This window comes from Ruditapes philippinarum, unplaced genomic scaffold, assembly GCF_026571515.1.
Source record: "Ruditapes philippinarum isolate M1 unplaced genomic scaffold, ASM2657151v2 ctg611_1_1_1_1, whole genome shotgun sequence".
Lineage (NCBI taxonomy): Eukaryota > Metazoa > Mollusca > Bivalvia > Venerida > Veneridae > Ruditapes > Ruditapes philippinarum.
In genome coordinates, this window is record NW_026863843.1 from 408000 (window position 1) to 427580 (window position 19581).

General features: G+C 32.2%; 1 protein-coding gene across 1 annotated transcript; it reads right to left on the reverse strand.

Moving 5' to 3' along the window:
- Nucleotides 1-882: 882 nt before the first annotated feature.
- On the reverse strand, nt 883-19559 carry LOC132723494 (eEF1A lysine and N-terminal methyltransferase-like). Its single transcript, XM_060708223.1, has 14 exons — nt 19406-19559; nt 19121-19239; nt 14110-14338; nt 13056-13264; nt 12346-12469; nt 10805-10923; nt 10186-10320; nt 9060-9246; nt 8548-8728; nt 4298-4432; nt 3516-3592; nt 2924-3059; nt 1823-1951; nt 883-1163 (listed from the first exon to the last, which is right to left on the reverse strand). Exons 2-14 carry the CDS (start codon nt 19210-19212, stop codon nt 883-885), a joined length of 2034 nt encoding a protein of 677 aa, XP_060564206.1. The 5' UTR covers nt 19213-19239; nt 19406-19559.
- Between the last annotated feature and the right edge of the window lie 22 nt (nt 19560-19581).

Genomic DNA, 19581 nt, shown 5'->3' on the forward strand with positions numbered 1-19581 from the left:
TTCAGACAAGCTAATGACAGGGCCATAAATCCGACAAAATTCATTGAACCATAAAAAGCATGATATGCACAACTAGACTTGGAACTCATATTTACTGTCAAGTTTGGATGAAATTGCACAAGTAGTTTATGAAGGGTAATTCTGGACAACCTTTTGTGTATCTGGCAACACACAAAAAAGAAACACCTTTTTTTATTTAAGGGCCATAACTCAGCCAAAATCATTCAACCGGAAAACTCGTGCAAGGGCTTGAACTACAGATCAATCCTGTAAAGTTTCATTGAAATTGCATTTGTGGTATAAGAGGGGTAGTCCAGACAAACTTTAAAAATAAGAATTATTAAAGGGGCATAACTCTGACAAAAATCCTTGAACCGAAAATGCTGATGATATGCACAACTAAACTTGGTACTGATCATTCCTGTAAAGTTAGGAAGAAATTGCACCAGTAGTTTATGAGGAGTAGTCCCGACAAGTTTTGTGAAGGATGGACAGAGGACGGACGGACGGACGGACAGACGGATGTTGATCTTTTTTAGCCATTTTAGTGACACAAGGCTTAAAAAAAGACACAAGTAAAAATGGAATGAATAGGGTCAAAAAGAATTTACTGTTACCCATTGTTCTCCAAGTCACACAAGTACCTCTGGGTTTGTACGGACAGACAGACGACAAAGAAGTGATCCCTATATGTCACCACTACTCCGTACAGGCGACAAAAAAAGACAACCCCATTATCAACATTTATAGATGAGGTAAGAGTTCAGATGGCAAATAAACATTCAATATTTGATTAAGAACACATTAACAAAACTTTCATTTTTTCTAAAAAAAGTTTTATTTATTCAAAATTTTATTGAAAAAATTCTTATCCAGATATTTTCACAAGATATTTATATTTTCTATTTCTTTCACCAAATCAATGTCTGCTTTTACACTTCCTCTCCTGGCTAGTTTATCTAAAATCTGACAATTCTTCTCCCATGCTGACTTTAGTTTACTACTTTCCACACTACTATTCTCAACACTTAATGCATATATGACCTCATTGACCTCGTCTTCTATTTGATGACAAAAAACTACACCAAAAACTTTCTCTATTCTCTGTTTAACTTGTGTCTTTAACATATCATCTCTACATACAAGGTTCAGTATAAACACACCTTAAACAAACAAAAATTCAAAGTCAACAGTGTAATACAAACAGTCTGATGTGATAATTTATATAATGGATAATTTCTCAATTGGCATTACATTTTTTTTTTTTTATTTCATATCAGATTCTTTCTCTGTTAAAAATAATAAATCACATTAAGATGTAAAATTTATCTTCCGTTGTTTTGTTTTTGTTTTTTATTTTGCCTTTGGTTTTTACATCGCACCAACACAGTCTAACCAAATACGGTACCTTGTAGCTAATACATAACTTGCTGAATTTCCTGACCTGCTCATCTTCCAAAATTGAAACAGTCCATTATCTAATTATATATATATAAACATTATGCTAGAACTTTTGAAGATCTATCACTAGAAGTCAGACTGTAATAATAGGCTTGATGGCTTGCAGTCTCAGCATTTCACAAAAGATTTTGGTCATTGGCATTTATCTCTAATGTTCACTATAACTAAGTTACTGAGTAACAATTACCTGCACGATTAAAAAAATCCTTTTACTTTTTGATTTCTCCCATTAAAGTAAGACATTGAATAAAAAATAATCCCATACATATGCCAAATATTCAGAATACAACAATAAGCAAATTTTATGAGGACAGTTAAGGGAATATTTTTTGAAATAATAAAACATTAAATAACACTAAACCCCCATTAAAAAAACTGTCTTTTATACAGTGAAGGAAGTTTTCATCTACAAAAGGTTCCGGGGGACAACTCATACCCACTGATACATCACTACCATTTACATCCAACATTATAACATATCGTCTCCTTCCTGTAATATGTTAACAGTTCACTGTTTAAAAGTCAGTAAATTGTACAATGTCTTCCGTGCCTCAAATTTTTATATGAAACATAATAGCTGTATGTGAAGGTTAATGATAGAGATTTTTCAATAAAGAGATATCACAGTATCTTGTAATTTTTAAGTTCTCACCTGTTTCATCATATATTGAAGCTGCTTTGTAACAAAAACATGTGTCTCCTAAAACTAAGTATGGTACTGATCACTCCTGTGAATTTTAGTCAAAATCAGTTTAATCTGTGAAAGGTGGAAAGGTTTTTCTATTTTTAGCTCTGGGGGCCATTTCTTGCAGCAAAGCTGAACATGCTGGTAATACGCACAACTAGGGATGGTAGTGCTCACTCCTTTGAAGTGTCACTGAAATCATGCCTGCAGTTTGACCTGTGAAAGCCTGACAAGCTGAATGCGGACGGACAGACAGACGGCAAAAACAATATGCCTCCCAAAATTAAAATTTTTGGGAGACATAACTATACCTATTACTGAAGGTGATTAATACCCCCACTAGCAACTTTAAATTTTTGAAAAAAAAGTGGTCTGAATAAAAATTTGAACACAACCTATAGTAAATGAACTATCAACTGTATACAAAATTATTTCAATTAATTGCAATCCTACCCAGGGTTTTCATATAAGCTTGCTATACACCAAGTTTGATTACAAAATCTCATTCCTAAGTCTAGTTATTGTCCGGAAACCATTTTTCTATTTTTAGTAACAATGACCTTGACCCCAGAGGGTCCAAATACAATACCAACCGGGGTCTCCACATAAGGTTGCTATATACCAGATTTGATTACAATATCTCATTCCAAACTCTAGTTATCGTCTGGAAACCATGATGTGGACCAATATAATTATCCAAAACATAAAATTTCTCTATGATCAACAGTTCAAATAAAATCATAAAGAACTGTATGTTCATACATTTGTCAAGCTTACCTTTCTCTTTTTCAGTCTGTATATAAACTAGCCCATCATCAACATGGGCTTTAAGCTTATCATCTGGGACAAAACCGAACCATTCTGTGGCTATAGTAACAATTTCTGGATCTATATCCACAACATCTATTTCTATCTAAAATGAAAACATTCTCTAATATCATACCATGCTGACAGAATAAATTTCCTTATGAACTGGTTCATTAGTTGACAATTATTGCCATAATTTGTTCACATAACTTAATTAACTGATTATGACTTGTGAAATGTTACTTTAGAGTAATTTGAACATTTTAATCTTGCTTTTTGTTATAAATTTTACAATGGCCATTTTTCAGACTTTTTTATCAGGTGAGCAAAACTGGCCAATCTACATACAAAATTAGAGCCTTAGTTCTATAACAATACATAAAATGCCCTATTTTAGCATTATCTGTACCAAAGAATTTTTGTCTGGTTCTCTGGTAAATTCTAACACAATGTCATTCACCTTTCTAGTTTTCCTGGACAGGAACCTGTCTTATTTTAATTACTTCCTTTAATTTAACTAAAAGAATCATGCACTAAATGAACTAACATATTATATACTTACCTCAGGATAATAAGTATGAATATATGTAGGAAGACCACCACCACCAAGGCCTACCAGTAACACTGACAGTCCTGATACTGTAACAATAATCATTAATATATAATATACAATAAATGATACTGATTTATTCTCCCTCATGACTGCTAAATATGTTGTAATATTGCAATAGTAAGTACAAGTAAGTACATAACTAATCATACTGTTAACAGACTACAAATGTGAATGCTATTCCACTTGAAATAGTATACAATTCAGTAAATAAACTAAGAACATAGTGACAGTATATAATTCATAAATCCTTAACTATTGAAATTTGCAAAACAACCTTTTTATGTGAACTCAACAGGAAATTTGATATAATAATACAAATTGCACATAATTTTCCTCATTTAACAAAATAATTCAAATTAAATAACAAAGAAGCAAAAACAAAATATAAAGTAGGTTAACATTGAAGGGGAACAATGTGCCATCTAGTCTGCCAAAAATATTCAGGGTTAACATGTATATAACTCTTATGTTTTACCTTCCATTTTTTATCAAACATTTGTGTGAACAGGTTATATTTGATATCATAAATTATTTCAGGTGACATGGTTGCAAGTGCTGGAATTTATAGGCATTTGTTTGTATTTTAAAGTTATTGCATTATATGTCAGTACTGAAACACATTTCCTTTCTGTAAACAGGGAAAAGGTTATAAACTTTTGCAATAAAAAAAAACAACAAAAAAAACAAAACAAAACATTTCTGATGCTTCAGGAACCAAATATTAATATTACCTAGTAATGAGGGAAAATCATCACATTGGACACATGCTAGGCCTGCTACCATAGCAACATGATGTTGACAGGCAAGATAACTCTTATCAACAACATTGCTGAGTTGTTTCCCTTTATTTTTCTTCTTTTGAGATACTGTAATAAAAATATAAATGTCATGTTTTCTTTAAAAGCTAACATTTACAATAACTAGAAATGTGTCCATAGGACACGGGTGCCCCCACCCCGCCACTGTTCTGTCTAGGTCAAATATTTTTTGAAAACTAATTATCTTTTACTAAGTAAAGGGCAAGAACTTAACAAATACTGATTAAATTCACAAGCAAACCCCAAGTTGAAAATTGCAAATTTATACTACTGTAAGTCAAGGGCAATAACTCTAACAAAACTGAAAAAAATCCACATGTAAAGTCCAAGGTTCATAGCTTCACAGTGATGTGAATCATTATTCCTGTAATTTAGTGATGTTGATCATTATTCCTGTAAAGTTTGTCGATTCTAACTCAAGCACTCAAGGAACAAATAACAACATAATGAAACAGTTTTTACTAAGTCAAGGGAAATAACTCTACAAATACTGGATAAATCCACAAGTGAAACCCCAGGTGCAAAACTAAATATGCTGAGCAACCTTCCCATAAGGTTTAATGACTCTATGTCAAATCCTTTTTGAGTTACATGCAACACAAGTTGAAAATTGCAAACATTTTCTAAGTCAAGGACAATAACTCTAAAAATACTAAAAATATTCAGACCAAAATACCCAGGTGCACAACTACACATGCTGATCAACATTCCTGTAAAGTTTCATGACTCTAGGTCAAATACTTTTTGAGTTACATGCAACACAAGTTGAAAATTGCAAAATTTTACTAAGTCAAGGGCAATAACTCTAAAAATACTTAAAATATTCAGACGAAAATACCCAGGTGCACAACTACACATGCTGATTAACATTCCTGTAAAGTTTCATGACTCTAGGTCAAATACTTTTTGAGTTACATGCGACACAAGTTGAAAATTGCAAAATTTTACTAAGTCAAGGGCAATTACTCTAAAAATACTAAAAAATATCCAGACGAAAATACCCAGGTGCACAACTACACATGCTGATCAACATTCCTGTAAAGTTTCATGACTCTAGGTCAAATACTTTTTGAGTTACATGTGACACAAGTTGAAAAATGCAAAATTTTACTAAGTCAAGGGCAATAACTCTAAAAATAGTAAAAATATCCGGACAAAAATACCCAGGTGCACAACTTCACATGCTTATCAACATTCCTGTAAGGTTTCATGACTCTAGGTCAAATACTTTTTGAGTTACATGCGACACAAAAGAGAAGGGACAGACGGACAAGGGTAAATCTAAATGCCCGCCACTAAAGTGGGGGCACAAAAATGTAATGTCATTGAAGGATGTAATAAAAATTCTAGAAATGAGAGGTCCCTCGAAATAATCAACACAACAAATAATTAAAAATCGCAGACATGGTTACGCCGAGTTGTCCGTGTATGATTGAGAAGAATGCAAATGCAACATTCCTCAACCAACTTAGCCTGACTCGAGCAGTATTCAGATCTCAACAAGTTTAAGTACTGGATTTACTGATCTGGAAGATCTAGAAAAATTTTACTCTGAGATGAAGTACCAGGTAATTTGTACCGTCTGCTACACAACACTTAACACAGATAAATGCATATAATAAATAATAATACTTGAAGTTTTAGACTTTCAAATATGATGTTCTTGTAAGAATCCATGAAAAATATATCTCTTTCATTATATCAATCAGTCACTTATATTTGTGCAATTCATATCAGATTCAGGGAAAAATAATCATGTATGCTGGGGAATAAATGTGCTCATCACTGAGCTTAGATATCTAATATTGTAAGTACAATGAAGCATCTTATGACAGTTATGTTGAAGAAAAAAAAGTCGTAATTTTAGAACTTGGTTATAATCTTTCCATACATCTACCTTAAGCAATATCGACCAGAATAATAAAACAACAAATTTAAAAACAAGAGGGCCATGATGGCCCTGAGGTCGCTCACCTGTATATAGCCTCCCCCCCACACCCATAAGAAGATGTTTCATGCTAAACATCTAAGCTCTAGCTCATTAGCTCTAGCTCATTGGGCTTTTTAAAAGAAATTTTTTTTAAGTTTTTACTATACACATATAGTTAAAAACAATGACATCCCTGGGGCGGGGCCAGTTTTGACCCCAGGGCTTTTATGCTTAAAATCTAAACTCTAGCTATTTGGGTTTTTTCAAAGAAGATTTTAAGTTTTTGCTATACACATATAAGGAAAATCAATGACTCCCCCGGGGGGGGGCCAATTTTGACCCCAGGGCTTTTATTTGAAACAAACTTTGTAGAACACTCACTTAGAAGATGTTCATGCTTAAAAATCCTAAACTCTAGCTATTTTTGGTTTTTTCAAAGAAAGATTTTTTTAAAGTTTTTGCTATACACAATATAAGGAAAAGCAATGGACCCCCGGGGTGGGGCCAATTTTTGACCCCAGGGCTTTTTTTTTTGAACAAACTTGGTTAGACACCTATTAGAACATGTTTTGATGCTAAATAATCTTAGCTTCTAGCTCTTTTGAGTTCTTTTTAAAAGAAGATTTTTTAAGTTTTTTCTATATGCATATTTTGGGAAAATCAATGACCCCTGGGCAGGAGCCAATTTTTGAACCTCAGGGCTTTTATTTGAACAAACTTGGTAGACACCCATTAAATAAGATGTTTCATGCTAAAAATCTAAGCTCTAGCTGATTGGGCTTTTTAAAAGAAGATTTTTTTAAGTTTTTACTATACACATATAGTTAAAAACAATGACACCCCTGGGGCGGGGCCAGTTTTGACCCCAGGGCTTTTATTTGAACTAACTTTGTAGACACTTACTAGAAGATGTTTCATGCTTAATATCTAAACTCTAGCTATTTGGGTTTTTTCAAAGAAGATTTTAAGTTTTTGCTATACACATATAAGGAAAATCAATGACCCCTGGGGCGGGGCCAATTTTGACCCCAGGTCTTTTATTTGAACAAACTTTGTAGACACTCACTAGAAGATGTTTTATGCTTAACATCTAAACTCTAGCTATTTGGGTTTTTTCAAAGAAGATTTTTTAAGTTTTTGCTATACACATATAAGGAAAATCAATGACCCCCGGGGCGGGGCCAATTTTGACCCCAGGGCTTTTATTTGAACAAACTTGGTAGACATCCATAAGAAGATGTTTCATGCTAAACATCTAAGCTCTAGCTCATTGGGCTTTATAAAAGAAGATTTTTTTAAGTTTTTACTATACACATATAGTTAAAAACAATGACACACCTGGGGCGGGGCCAGTTTTGACCCCAGGGCTTTCATTTGAACAAACTTTGTAGACACTTACTAGAAGATGTTTCATGCTAAATATCTAAACTCTAGCTATTTGGGTTTTTTCAAAGAAGATTTTTTAAGTTTTTGCTATACACATATAAGGAAAATCAATGACCCCCGGGGCGGGGCCAATTTTGACCCCAGGGCTTTTATTTGAACAAACTTGGTAGACACCTATTAGAACGTGATTGATGCTAAATATCTTAGCTCTAGCTCTTTGAGTTCTTTAAAAGAAGATTTTTTTAAGTTTTTACTATATGCATATAGGGAAAATCAATGACCCCCTGGGGCGGGGCCAATTTTGACCCCAGGGCTTTTATTTGAACAAACTTGGTAGACACTCTATAGAACATGTTTGATGCTAAATATCTTAGCTCTAGCTCTTTCGGTTCTTTAAAAGAAGATTTTTTAAGTTTTTACTATATGCATAAAGGGAAAATCAATGACCCCCTGGGGCGGGGCCAATTTTGACCCCAGGGCTTTTATTTGAACAAACTTGGTAGACACTCACTAGAAGATGTTTCATGCCAAATATATAAGCTATAGCTCTTAGGGTTTTTTAAAAGAAGATTTTTAAAGTTTTTTCTTTCGGTTGCCATGGCAACCAGAGTTCTGAATGGAATTAAATTCTTTGAACAATTTTTAAAGGTGACCACCAAAGGAACATTCCTGTGAAGTTTGGATGAAATTGGCCTAGTGGTTTATGAGGAGATGTCATTTAAAGTAAAAGTTTACGGACGGACGCCGGACAAAAAGCGATCACAAAAGCTCACCCTGTCACTTTGTGACAGGTGAGCTAAAAATTGAGATAAATATGCATACATAAGTAATATTTTACAGTAACTACCTGACTTAAGTTTCGCCTCAGATTGTACAACATTTTGGTTACTAAGGAACACAAGTCTTCGATATATAACGTTACCATCACCTTGTACTTCCTCTACCACATAGTCACCACTGATTTCACTATGCCCACTCTTACACACCTTTCTCCAACCTATACTGTTACCCACAGAGAGAAACGGCACCTAACAGGTAATAAGAAATCCTTGTTAAACATAAACATGTTGTAATACTAATATGACTCTGATTCAGAATAATGAAATACATTCCTATATAAAAACATTGCAGTAGAAAAGAAAATGTGCAGACACTGTGAAATTTAAAATCCTTGACATTTGATAAGTTAATAATAACAGGTACAAATAAAACATAAACAACATGTCTGAAAAGGGTAAAGTAACAGAATTTCTACAAGAAAAATACCTTTATAACTCATTCAAATTCAAAGTAGTTTTAAATTACCTAAATTCAAATTTACAATGAGAAAGAATTTTTCACTGCATTAACAGATAGTACCTTTGTGCCATGTTTAAAGGAAGGAGGCGCTAGTTCCATCACCTTGGTAGACAGTTCAGCCTGTATAGCATCAATATCAGTGTATGTATGATTACGATGTAAGGTCACTACAACAAGTCGCTCAAACCCAGCACTCTCTGATAGCTGAATCCTACCAGCATTTGTAGCAAACATCCATTCTGTTTCTCTAAAGTAGAAAATACAAGAAATAAACTTTAGATCTGCTTTTTTGTCTATGCAAACAAAAAACTACAAAAATCAAGCTTTACCTAGTATTCTTTACTTGGCACTAAGTTTAATAATAAATGTACTTTATATACATTGTACCTTCAAGGCCCACTATGTCCCAGAAGTTTTTCATTTTTGGTGTTAAAGTTTTCAAAAAGTTACTCATTGGCCAATTACCTGAACAATTTTTTTGCACCTGTTGCATTTTGATAATTAGCACAGTTACAGTGATTTAGTATTTTGTATGATAGTCAAAATACTTCTTTGCTTACATTTTGCTACTTTCATGATATATAATTTCACATTTAGTGCGTTAAATATCTAACATGCTTTAAAACCATTATTTAAGCACTTTAATAAAAATTGTGTTTGCCCTTTCTAAATAAAGAAAAAAATTCATTTCTGAGGTATAATAAGCTTTTCAACTTTCTAATTTTAAATGATTATTCAGAGATAATTATATCAGGTTTTATCAATGAAAACAAGACAAGATATACACACATCAACATAAAGATCTTATTCGGGGTTCAAATTTAAGCTCGCATGCTCGCAAAATGCCAGTTAAAGTCTAATACAGAAAGCAGAAATTTCTTGAGCTCACATCTAAATCACATCTCATCATTTCAGAAGTTTACATAATTGATATCTTCTGCACATGCTTTTGGTAAGTGCCCACTGCAGAAACTTATGACATTTAACATGTAACTTTAAGTAAAGATGTTAATCATTAAATGTTCATCGTATGATACAAACCAGGGTCAAGGTCATGTAAATGATCTTGTACCTTACTTGCTTTTTATCCTTCCAGTTAAATAAAATCCGGAAATTAAATATTTCATTGGTATATGTATCAGTCCTTAATCTTGCCTAATATCATTATAATTCCAGTTTGACATACCTTCCCTGTGGTACAATGAAGATAGCAAATTTATTTGTCAGTTTGTTGGTGGAGTCTACAATAGTAAGGGTGTATCTAGGTGTGGTCTCCATGTCCCCATACAAGGTCAATGACAACTGCTCCTCTGTTACTTTTCTATAATCATTGTATAATAAATGTATTACAATATTAATGTATATAGCTAATAAAACATAAAATTTGATAAATAGGCAATGTTCCATATCATATAAGCAATAAATAATAAATAAGAAAGAAAAGTATATGCCTTGTGTTTACTCGCATCTGTTTATATGATATTTTATATGCAAGCAGCAGTAAACTTCTATTTCATTTCTTTTGTGATTACTATAAACACATCACCACTGCCAGCTTCATTTGTTAAGGGCCATTCAAAGATCTCACCATGAAGTTTTATCAAATTTACAAAATAGTTTGGGAAGAAATATTGTTTTAAACAGGTAACAACAAACAACATAGATGTACATCAAATTATCATCAAAGCTCAATTCTGAGCACTTTGCACACAAGTGAGTTAAACAATCAAACCATACTTGCCTACTTTTAAGAATAAAGAAATTTTAAAACTTAATTTCAAGAGTTTATAATTAAAATGACAGACCTTTTAGAGATTCTTTGTCGTATTACAGCAAAATACTGCATTTCTTTCACCAGATTTATAACATCTTCAACACTGCCCAATCTTTCATTCTTATCTTGTTGTGAACACACCTCTAGAATCTGTAATTATATATTACAGTTCCATTGTATGTATTGTAAATATCCCCAATAATATCATTAGTAGAAATTATGAATAAAAAAATGAAATATGTTACTAGATATTCTTCACTGACTACAAATTATAATGAGAGGTTCAACAATTCGTTCCGATGCATTGAAAACTAGTTTTGTGAGCACCACTTCAATTTCTGATATCAAAGTTCAACTATAACAATATTGATTTGATTCACAACTAAAAGTAAACACATAAAATATTAGTTTTAGTCCCTCCCTCACTGTCTAGTCTACCATTTTATTTTGTTAGATATGATTGGTTATTTTAACTTATATTTGCAAAATTGTTGCAGCCCTAATAAAAATATAAATTTCTTATGCATTCTTAGGTGGATAGAAAGTATGCATAGCAAAAAATGTTAATTTATATTTCAATAAGAAAGTTTGTAGAGATTTCTCTAAATAAACAAGTGATTTTGTTGAATTGACATTCTAAACTGCATAATACAAATCAATGAAGCTTTGTAGTACATGTATTATATACCTCAGAATAGGAGGGAAAATGAATAAATGGTCTTTATAAAGCCCACAAAATTTAGCAGTATTAAGCAAAACAGCTGTTATAGTTACTGAAACTTGTTTGTGAATATAATAACATCTCATATGGTTATTAACTTAAAGTACATGTACCTGTTATAATACTAAGAATTACAGACAGGATTCAGTGAGGCATGCAAATTGATGCTTAAATTATCAAATTCATTGAATCCAATTAAACCAGGAATGAACAAAAAATTTATTTTGCAATGCTAATTGTGAGAAATACATGAACATATAAGTTGAAGAGAACTTGAAAACTTGCAAAAGTATTTAACGGAATCGTAAATTCTAAAACATAACAGTTAGATACATGTTTGTGGTAAGTTAAGCATACATTTTGAAAGAGATCTACCAGAGTCCTTAACTATGTAATACAAATAGTGGTAATATAAAATATTTGATCAGTTATTAAAATATGACTGCATAGCATGATTCATTTAATTTTCCTCAATGTTACACATATCTCTTTATTTTCATCATAGATATGAAATTAGTTAATATTTATTATTTTGTTCCCAACAGCATCTACTTGTTATAGTAGATATTTAATAGGCAGCATAAGAATAAAGTCAGAGAATAGTAAATGGGTTGGTTTAAATTTTAAAAAAAGCCTGAAGAGTAAAAACTAATAGATTTTTTCTCTCTGGATAAATTTATTTTAACTATTTAACATGAAACATGCTTAGTTACTAGCCTGAATTCCTTGAAATCGCATTTTTAATTGTCATGACTGATACAATATATTAACATGTAAAATATTGTTGTTCTTGTTAGAATATATTAAACTGTATAATAAGACAATATCTACAACTTCTCCACTTGTATTACCTTAGGAAGTTTGGGATTTTTCTTGAACTTGGTAAAGATTAAAGCAAACACTGGCATGTGAAAATCTTTGTCCGAGTTCCCTGATTCTTCAGTATGTATCCGGTGTATTCTCACAGCCCAGCCTCTAAACAAGAAATCATTATTGCAATGTCATACATGTATATTTTTAGTTATAAAGATTTTTGACAGCTTATATGGCCCTATATAAACGGTTGTTTGTAAATATAACCCGAGCCACTAGGCGAGGGTTATATTTACAAACAACCGTTTATATACGGCCATTTAATCTGTAAGAAATATTTATAACAAATTTATAATACAGCAAGCATCATTTTTAGAGGATTAAAGTACAATTTCTTCATAAATCGACAGCAGCGATGTATATAAAACTATATATTAACTTTATGATTATCCAAGGCTTTACAAGCTTCTCCTCATTTGAAGTTACTTATTCTTATTATTATTTTTTGAGGACAAACTTCTAAAAAGCTGCTCTCTGTATTCGATATTTGAAAAATTATTTACAAGAAAAGTATAACAAAGCTTGAATGACAGTCGTCATGTTAAAGTATTATTGAATTTTGCACCAAAAACTCAATTACTTGTCTTTTCAGAGTTAAGCATGTACCAGATAAACATGTATATATGTTACATTAAAATCAAGACTTCTCAGGAAACATAGTATAATAATATATAATAGTGATTGTTACTTTTCTGAGAAGAATTGTATAACTTTATCAAGGATATGTTGCTGCAGCAATGATATACATATGTAGCGGCCCATCAGTTTTAGTACTCTTTCTATTTCATTAAACATCTGTTCAACATCATGTACAACTTTCTCACTACTATCTACCATCAATGCATCAAGTGTTCCTTTATCTAAGGCTACAGTAAATTCATTGTCTGCAAACTCCATCTAAAATTTGAAACAAAAGATTAGTTAACGCTTGAAACAAAAGAAATTTGTTTCACGTGAAGAGCTTTATCCTATGATGTTTCTACGGAAATACCCCATAACTTCAGACATGAAAAATATTTTCATCATTAATATATCCTTGTGAGAACACTATATTAGGACATTTATATCATTTATATATCATCAAACAATTTATATTTCAGACATTAATCTCTATTATGCTAATTAACAAAATGCAAGAAACATCAGTCAAAGACACAAGTATTCAAAAAGCATATCTGTTCTAAACAGTATGAATGTAATCTTAACTAAAAATTGAAGTTTTTTGTTGTTTTCTTTAGGTTGGGTTTTACGTTACACCAACACAGTCATATGACATCTTTCCAGCTTTAATGATAGGAAGACCTCAGGTGCCCCTCCATGCATGCATTACTGCACCTAAGTAGAACCGCCAACATACTATAAGCTAGCTGAATAGTGTCCTCACATGAAAGAATCCAAAGTCCCTGGCTGGGTTCGAACCTACAGTGGCGAGGGGACAAGTATGCATCCATGGAAATATCATCAATCTTAAGCGATTCATGGAATAAACCCTTTGCCTTTGAACTGTTAGTGATTTTCCTTTGTCTTCTCTTCAGTCTGACCAGGCTGCCTGACCAAATTTTCATCTCAAAAATCAATCTGATTAAAATCTGAACCTAAATAAAGCTACATGTATTCTTTATGCTACATGTAAACAGTTCCAAAAATAAAAGCTGGACGAGTCTATTAAAAACTTGTAAAAAGGTTAAAGGTAAATAAAAAGCATATTATATTTACACTCACTATTAATAAATGTTTCTTACATTTAAGACATCCATTTTTAAAAACTTCATATCTGGACGTTGTTGCTGATTTTTATCAACCATCTGTCTGATGACGGTATCACTGATATCTATGTTAACTATCTTATGGTAGCCGACATCGTATAGGTCGGCACTGAGTTGAGAATTACCACAACCTACCATCAGCAGATTGTCCTGTGGTTTGATATATTTATGAAGTACTCCACATAGTTCCGGATATTCTCCATACCTGCACAGAAAGATTCTTGTTTATATAATATATTGTTCAATTGTCTACAAATTTAAAACATACATATATTATTTGTTATTTGTTACTACAAATTTTCAATTAGCAGCAATATCATAAGATAGTCAAAAAACACTTAAACTAGAGTCATTATTTTCTATTTTCAATTTCAGGGGTGTGATAGATGGATGGATGTTCTCATTTCAAGTTGGCTTTACACAGGATTTTTCTTTCATAAAAAACTTTTTCTCATTCAATAAGCAACTTTTTATCCCACAAGTATACTTTGTACTGTACAGTAAAAACATAGACATTCCTCCTTTAATGTCACCAGGTGCATTCTTTGTTCATACAAATGGATGAACAAGGCTTGGACTATAAATATGCTTGGACTAGGAGGGTTACCAATTTTGTTCCTGAATGACACGAAAATGTAAATAAAATTACACATGTCTAACTCTCCCAATTTGAGCTGGTGTTCATGTGTGAAAATTAATTTGATCTTATATACAAAACAAATAAATTTTCTATCTATTTCATGCTTTTTAAGATGCTTATAATTGTATAAGGTCCATTAAGCCTATACCTTGTTACAAAGTATCTTTATAAAATATACTTCTACTTTTTCATCATACTGCTTTAAAATCATTTACGATCACTCTAAGCAGGTATACATTGTATACATTAAAGAGACAGAGCTCTATGGAATTACAGTCAACCCGGCCCCAAGTTAACCCGGCCCCAAGTCAACCCGGCCTCAAAATTGGTCAACCTGGCCCCAAAATTGGTCAATCCAGCCCCACAGTATTTTTATTTGGTCAATGCGGCCCCAAAATTGGTCAATGCGGCCCAAAAATCGGTCATTCCGGCCCCAAAATATATATTTTCAAAGAAAATTATTTAAGTCATCTTGTTGTATGATGGAATAAAAATGATTTATTATTAATTGTACCAAATTTAACGATTATTTGCATGTTATTTCACTGTAATCCAGACAAAAAAACCCACTTACTTTATAAAATATAAGTCATATAATGATATTTGATATCTTCTGTTCTTCACAGATATGATTTTATATATATATATAAAAACAAGCATTTGATAGTATTGCGGGCAATACAGTAGTCCCCTACCGGTCCCTCAAAAAGTTCTTTAATTGTCATACACTCCTGTGTATTGCCATTTATAATGAATTTGAGGATGAAGTCTGTATTTGAAAATATCAACCACAAAACATAATAAAATAAGTTTGTCTATATCACAGTAATGTGTTAAGTTTCCATGCTTAGTAAGGAAATTATGTTTATACAACCTTGTCATATTATTACGATGTGGGATTTTAAAGTAAATCCTATAAGGAATGAAGAAGTTGGAGTGAAAATACCAGTTTCTCGAAAAAATCTAAGTTCAAGGGGGACATAATTCTGGAAATAGTCTTGCTAGAGTATTTAACCTTCTCAAAAATGTCGAGTGATAATAAGAAACATATATATGAAGTTTGAAGTAGATACATTAGGAAATAAAGAAGTTATTTAAAAAAGACAACATTTTTCCCCTAAAAAATCTAAGTTCAAAGGAGGTAATACTGATATTTTTTGTGCTAGAGTTATAAACCTTGTCACATATGATGTGGTTGATGACCAGAAACTTATATTTAAAGTTTGAAGTAAACACCTTAAGAAATAAAGAACATATAGTGAAAAAGCTGAAAAATTTAAATCAGAAATCTTGAAATTCAGGCTATTTGTTGCCATAGCAACCAGAATTTTCAACATAGGAAGAAAAGAAAAAGATGTGCATAATCTCCAGACTGCCATCTACCCATATTTCAAGTTTCATAAAAATATTTTCAGTACTTTTTGAGTTATCACTGGATCCAGTTTATGTGTTAAATTTGCCATATTTTCAGACTATTTGTTAATATTTAAAAAAATCTAAGTTAAAGGGGGACATAATTCTGGAAATAGTCTTGCTAGAGTATTTAACCTTCTCAAAAATGTCGAGTGATAATAAGAAACATATATATGAAGTTTGAAGTAGATACATTAGGAAATAAAGAAGTTATTTAAACAAGAGCTGTCCGTAAGACAGCGCGCTCGACTTTTTTATTGCTTGCCAATAAAAAAAGTTTTTGCAGTAAAAGGCAATACAAGAATCTCTGTATTTTTAAAGTGAACAATGGCCATGAGCATTAAGATATTTAGTGAAGAATTATTTTACTGAATTGTGTGATACCCTTGAACACTGCAGCAAAGTTTGAAATGTTTAAGTCAAAAGAGGGCTGGTAAGAAAGAAAAAAAAACTGAGTTGAGCCTTAAATAAATTTAATAGTATTATACTACTGATTTTAATTTCAAGTACAAAAAGAGAAAAATAACTAGTTGTTTGATACCCTTGAATATTACAGCAATGTTTATATGACATAATTTATGGTAAAGTGAACAAGTGGATAGGAATGAATTTTTTTAGATTTTTTAAGTTTTTTTAGTGCTTGCCTATAATACAAAACATTGACAGTTAAGGGCCATAATTCAAATAAAATCTTTGACAGAATTACCTTCTCCTGGACATGTTTGGGAATCATGATTGTAAACAAGTATTCCAACTTTCAAATTAATATCTCAAACAGTTCAGTCAAAAAGTGGACTGGTACTAAAAACTTAACCAAGATTCTAAGTCGATAAAAGGCCTTAATTTTTAAAACAAATCCTTGACAGAGTTACCTTCTCTTGCGTACAGATGGGGGTAATGATGTGAAATAGCATTAAAAGTTTCAAAGCAATATCTCAAAGGGTTAAGGCAATAAGTGGATTTTACCCATATTCAATGTATTTTCTAAGTCAAAAAGGGGCATAATTCTGTCAAAAACCTTGACAGAGTTATGTCCTCTTGTCTGTTGATGAAGTCGTGATGGTAAACAAGTATGGTCAGTTTCAAAGCAATACCTCCAATGGTTTTGAAATAAAGTGAGGTGGTACAAAAAACTTAACCAAGCTCAATACACTTTCTAAGTCAAAAAAGGGCCATAATTCTGTCAAAAACCTTGACAGAGTTATGTACTCTTGTCTGTAGATGGAGGTTATGATGGTGAACAAGTATGGTAAGTTTCAAAGCCATACTTGTAATACTTCTGAAATAAAGTGGGGTGGTACGAAAAACTTAACCAAGGTGTGACGCCAACGCCGACGCCGACGCCGGGGCGAGTAGGATAGCTCCCCTTTTCATAGAAAAGTCGAGCTAAAAAGACAACATTTTTTCCCCTAAAAAATCTAAGTTCAAGGGAGGTAATACTGATATTTTTTGTGCTAGAGTTATAAACCTTGTCACATATGATGTGGTTGATGACCAGAAACTTATATTTAAAGTTTGAAGTAAACACCTTAAGAAATAAAGAACATATAGTGAAAAAGCTGAAAAATTTAAATCAGAAATCTTGAAATTCAGGCTATTTGTTGCCATAGCAACCAGAATTTTCAACATAGGAAGAAAAGAAAAAGATGTGCATAATCTCCAGACTGCCATCTACCCATATTTCAAGTTTCATAAAAATATTTTCAGTACTTTTTGAGTTATCACTGGATCCAGTTTATGTGTTAAATTTGCCATATTTTCAGACTATTTGTTGCCATAGCAACCAGAATTTTCAACATAGGAAGAAAAAAAAAAGACGTGCATAATCTCCATACTGCCATCTATCCATATATCAAGTTTCATAAAAATATTTTCAGTACTTTTTGCGTTATCGCGGGATCCAGTTTTGTGGACGGACGGACTGACGGACTGACAGACTGACAGACAGACAGACAGACGGACAGACAGACGGACAGACAGACAGACGGACGGAGGGTAAACCTAAAGTCCCCTCCGGTTAAACCGGTAGGGGACTAAAAACAAATATAACTTATAACTTTTTTATTTAAGCCTGATGAAGAGTATTGTATTACTCGAAACTAGTAGCCAATAAAAACTTTTAAAACTTGACCTGGTGTTGTACGTGTGTTCCTCACCTACATTACTTATTTTTTTATTTATAAACCAAATTTAACGATATATTGCATATAAAATCATTTTATTATTAATCAAGAAAACTTAATAAAAAAAATTATCAATTTATAAAATATAAGTCATATTCGGTATCTTCTGTTCGCTACGGATATGACTTTTATAGAACGTAATTCGAATATAACTTATAACTTTTTTATTTATGGACAAAATTTAACGATATTTTGCATGTAAAATCATTTTATTATTATAAAACATCGTATCAAGAAAAAATAATAAAAAATAATTACTTTGTAAAATATAAGTGTTTATATTTTAAAGCAAAATAAATAATAAAAAAATGGGGCCAGGTTGACCAGAAATAACATTGGTTTGGGGCCGGGTTGACCAATTTGGGGACGGGCTGACTTGGGGCCGGGTTGACTTGGGGCCGGGTTGACTTGTACTGGCTCTATGAGATACAAGGGAATCTGGAAACCAGTCCTTAGCTCTTATTGAATAGACCCCTTGGTTCTTTTACATGCCCAGTGTATAGCACTGATACATGTGAGGATTACCTGGATTTCTTACCAGTACACCTCTGAAAGTGTCTCTGAAAAATCCCAAGGGTGTAACCCAGGATTGAACCCGGGACCTAAGGAGTGATTTATAATCAGTAGTTTAACCAAGTGAGCTATCGCGCCACCTATATCTATTACATCAACATGATTGATGGTCTAACTTGTGTTAAATGTGTTGAAATACGGTCTCCCTTATCCCAAGATTGACCAAATTTTAACTTACCATTCAAAAGCTTTTGCTCCTCTCTTTTTAAAGAATTCTTCCCAGTATTCTGCTTTCACAAACTCATTGTAGTTTTTTGGCAACAAATTCATTATGAATCATAAGCAGATAAGGATGTCCTAAAAATAAAAAATAAACCAATGACATGAAATATAAACATTTTTAAGATCAAATTAACTGAAACATGTACATTGTACAGTTGTAATAGGGCAACTTGTCATATTCTGATACTTATTTATTTGGAAATAAAAATATCAGTGGCAAAGTTTGTGTCAGTGTTTTTACCAAAATTCTAAGTCTATGGATTCTCAAAATAACGTCTGCCTTATGATTTAATCGTTTTAATTGAGGTTAAGTACTTCATAATCAAAACACATGATAGGATTTTCTGCTATGGAATCTTTCTAACTTGCACCGTTTTTAGTTTTTGTTGTTTCTAATAGAGGAGAGTACCAGGAAAT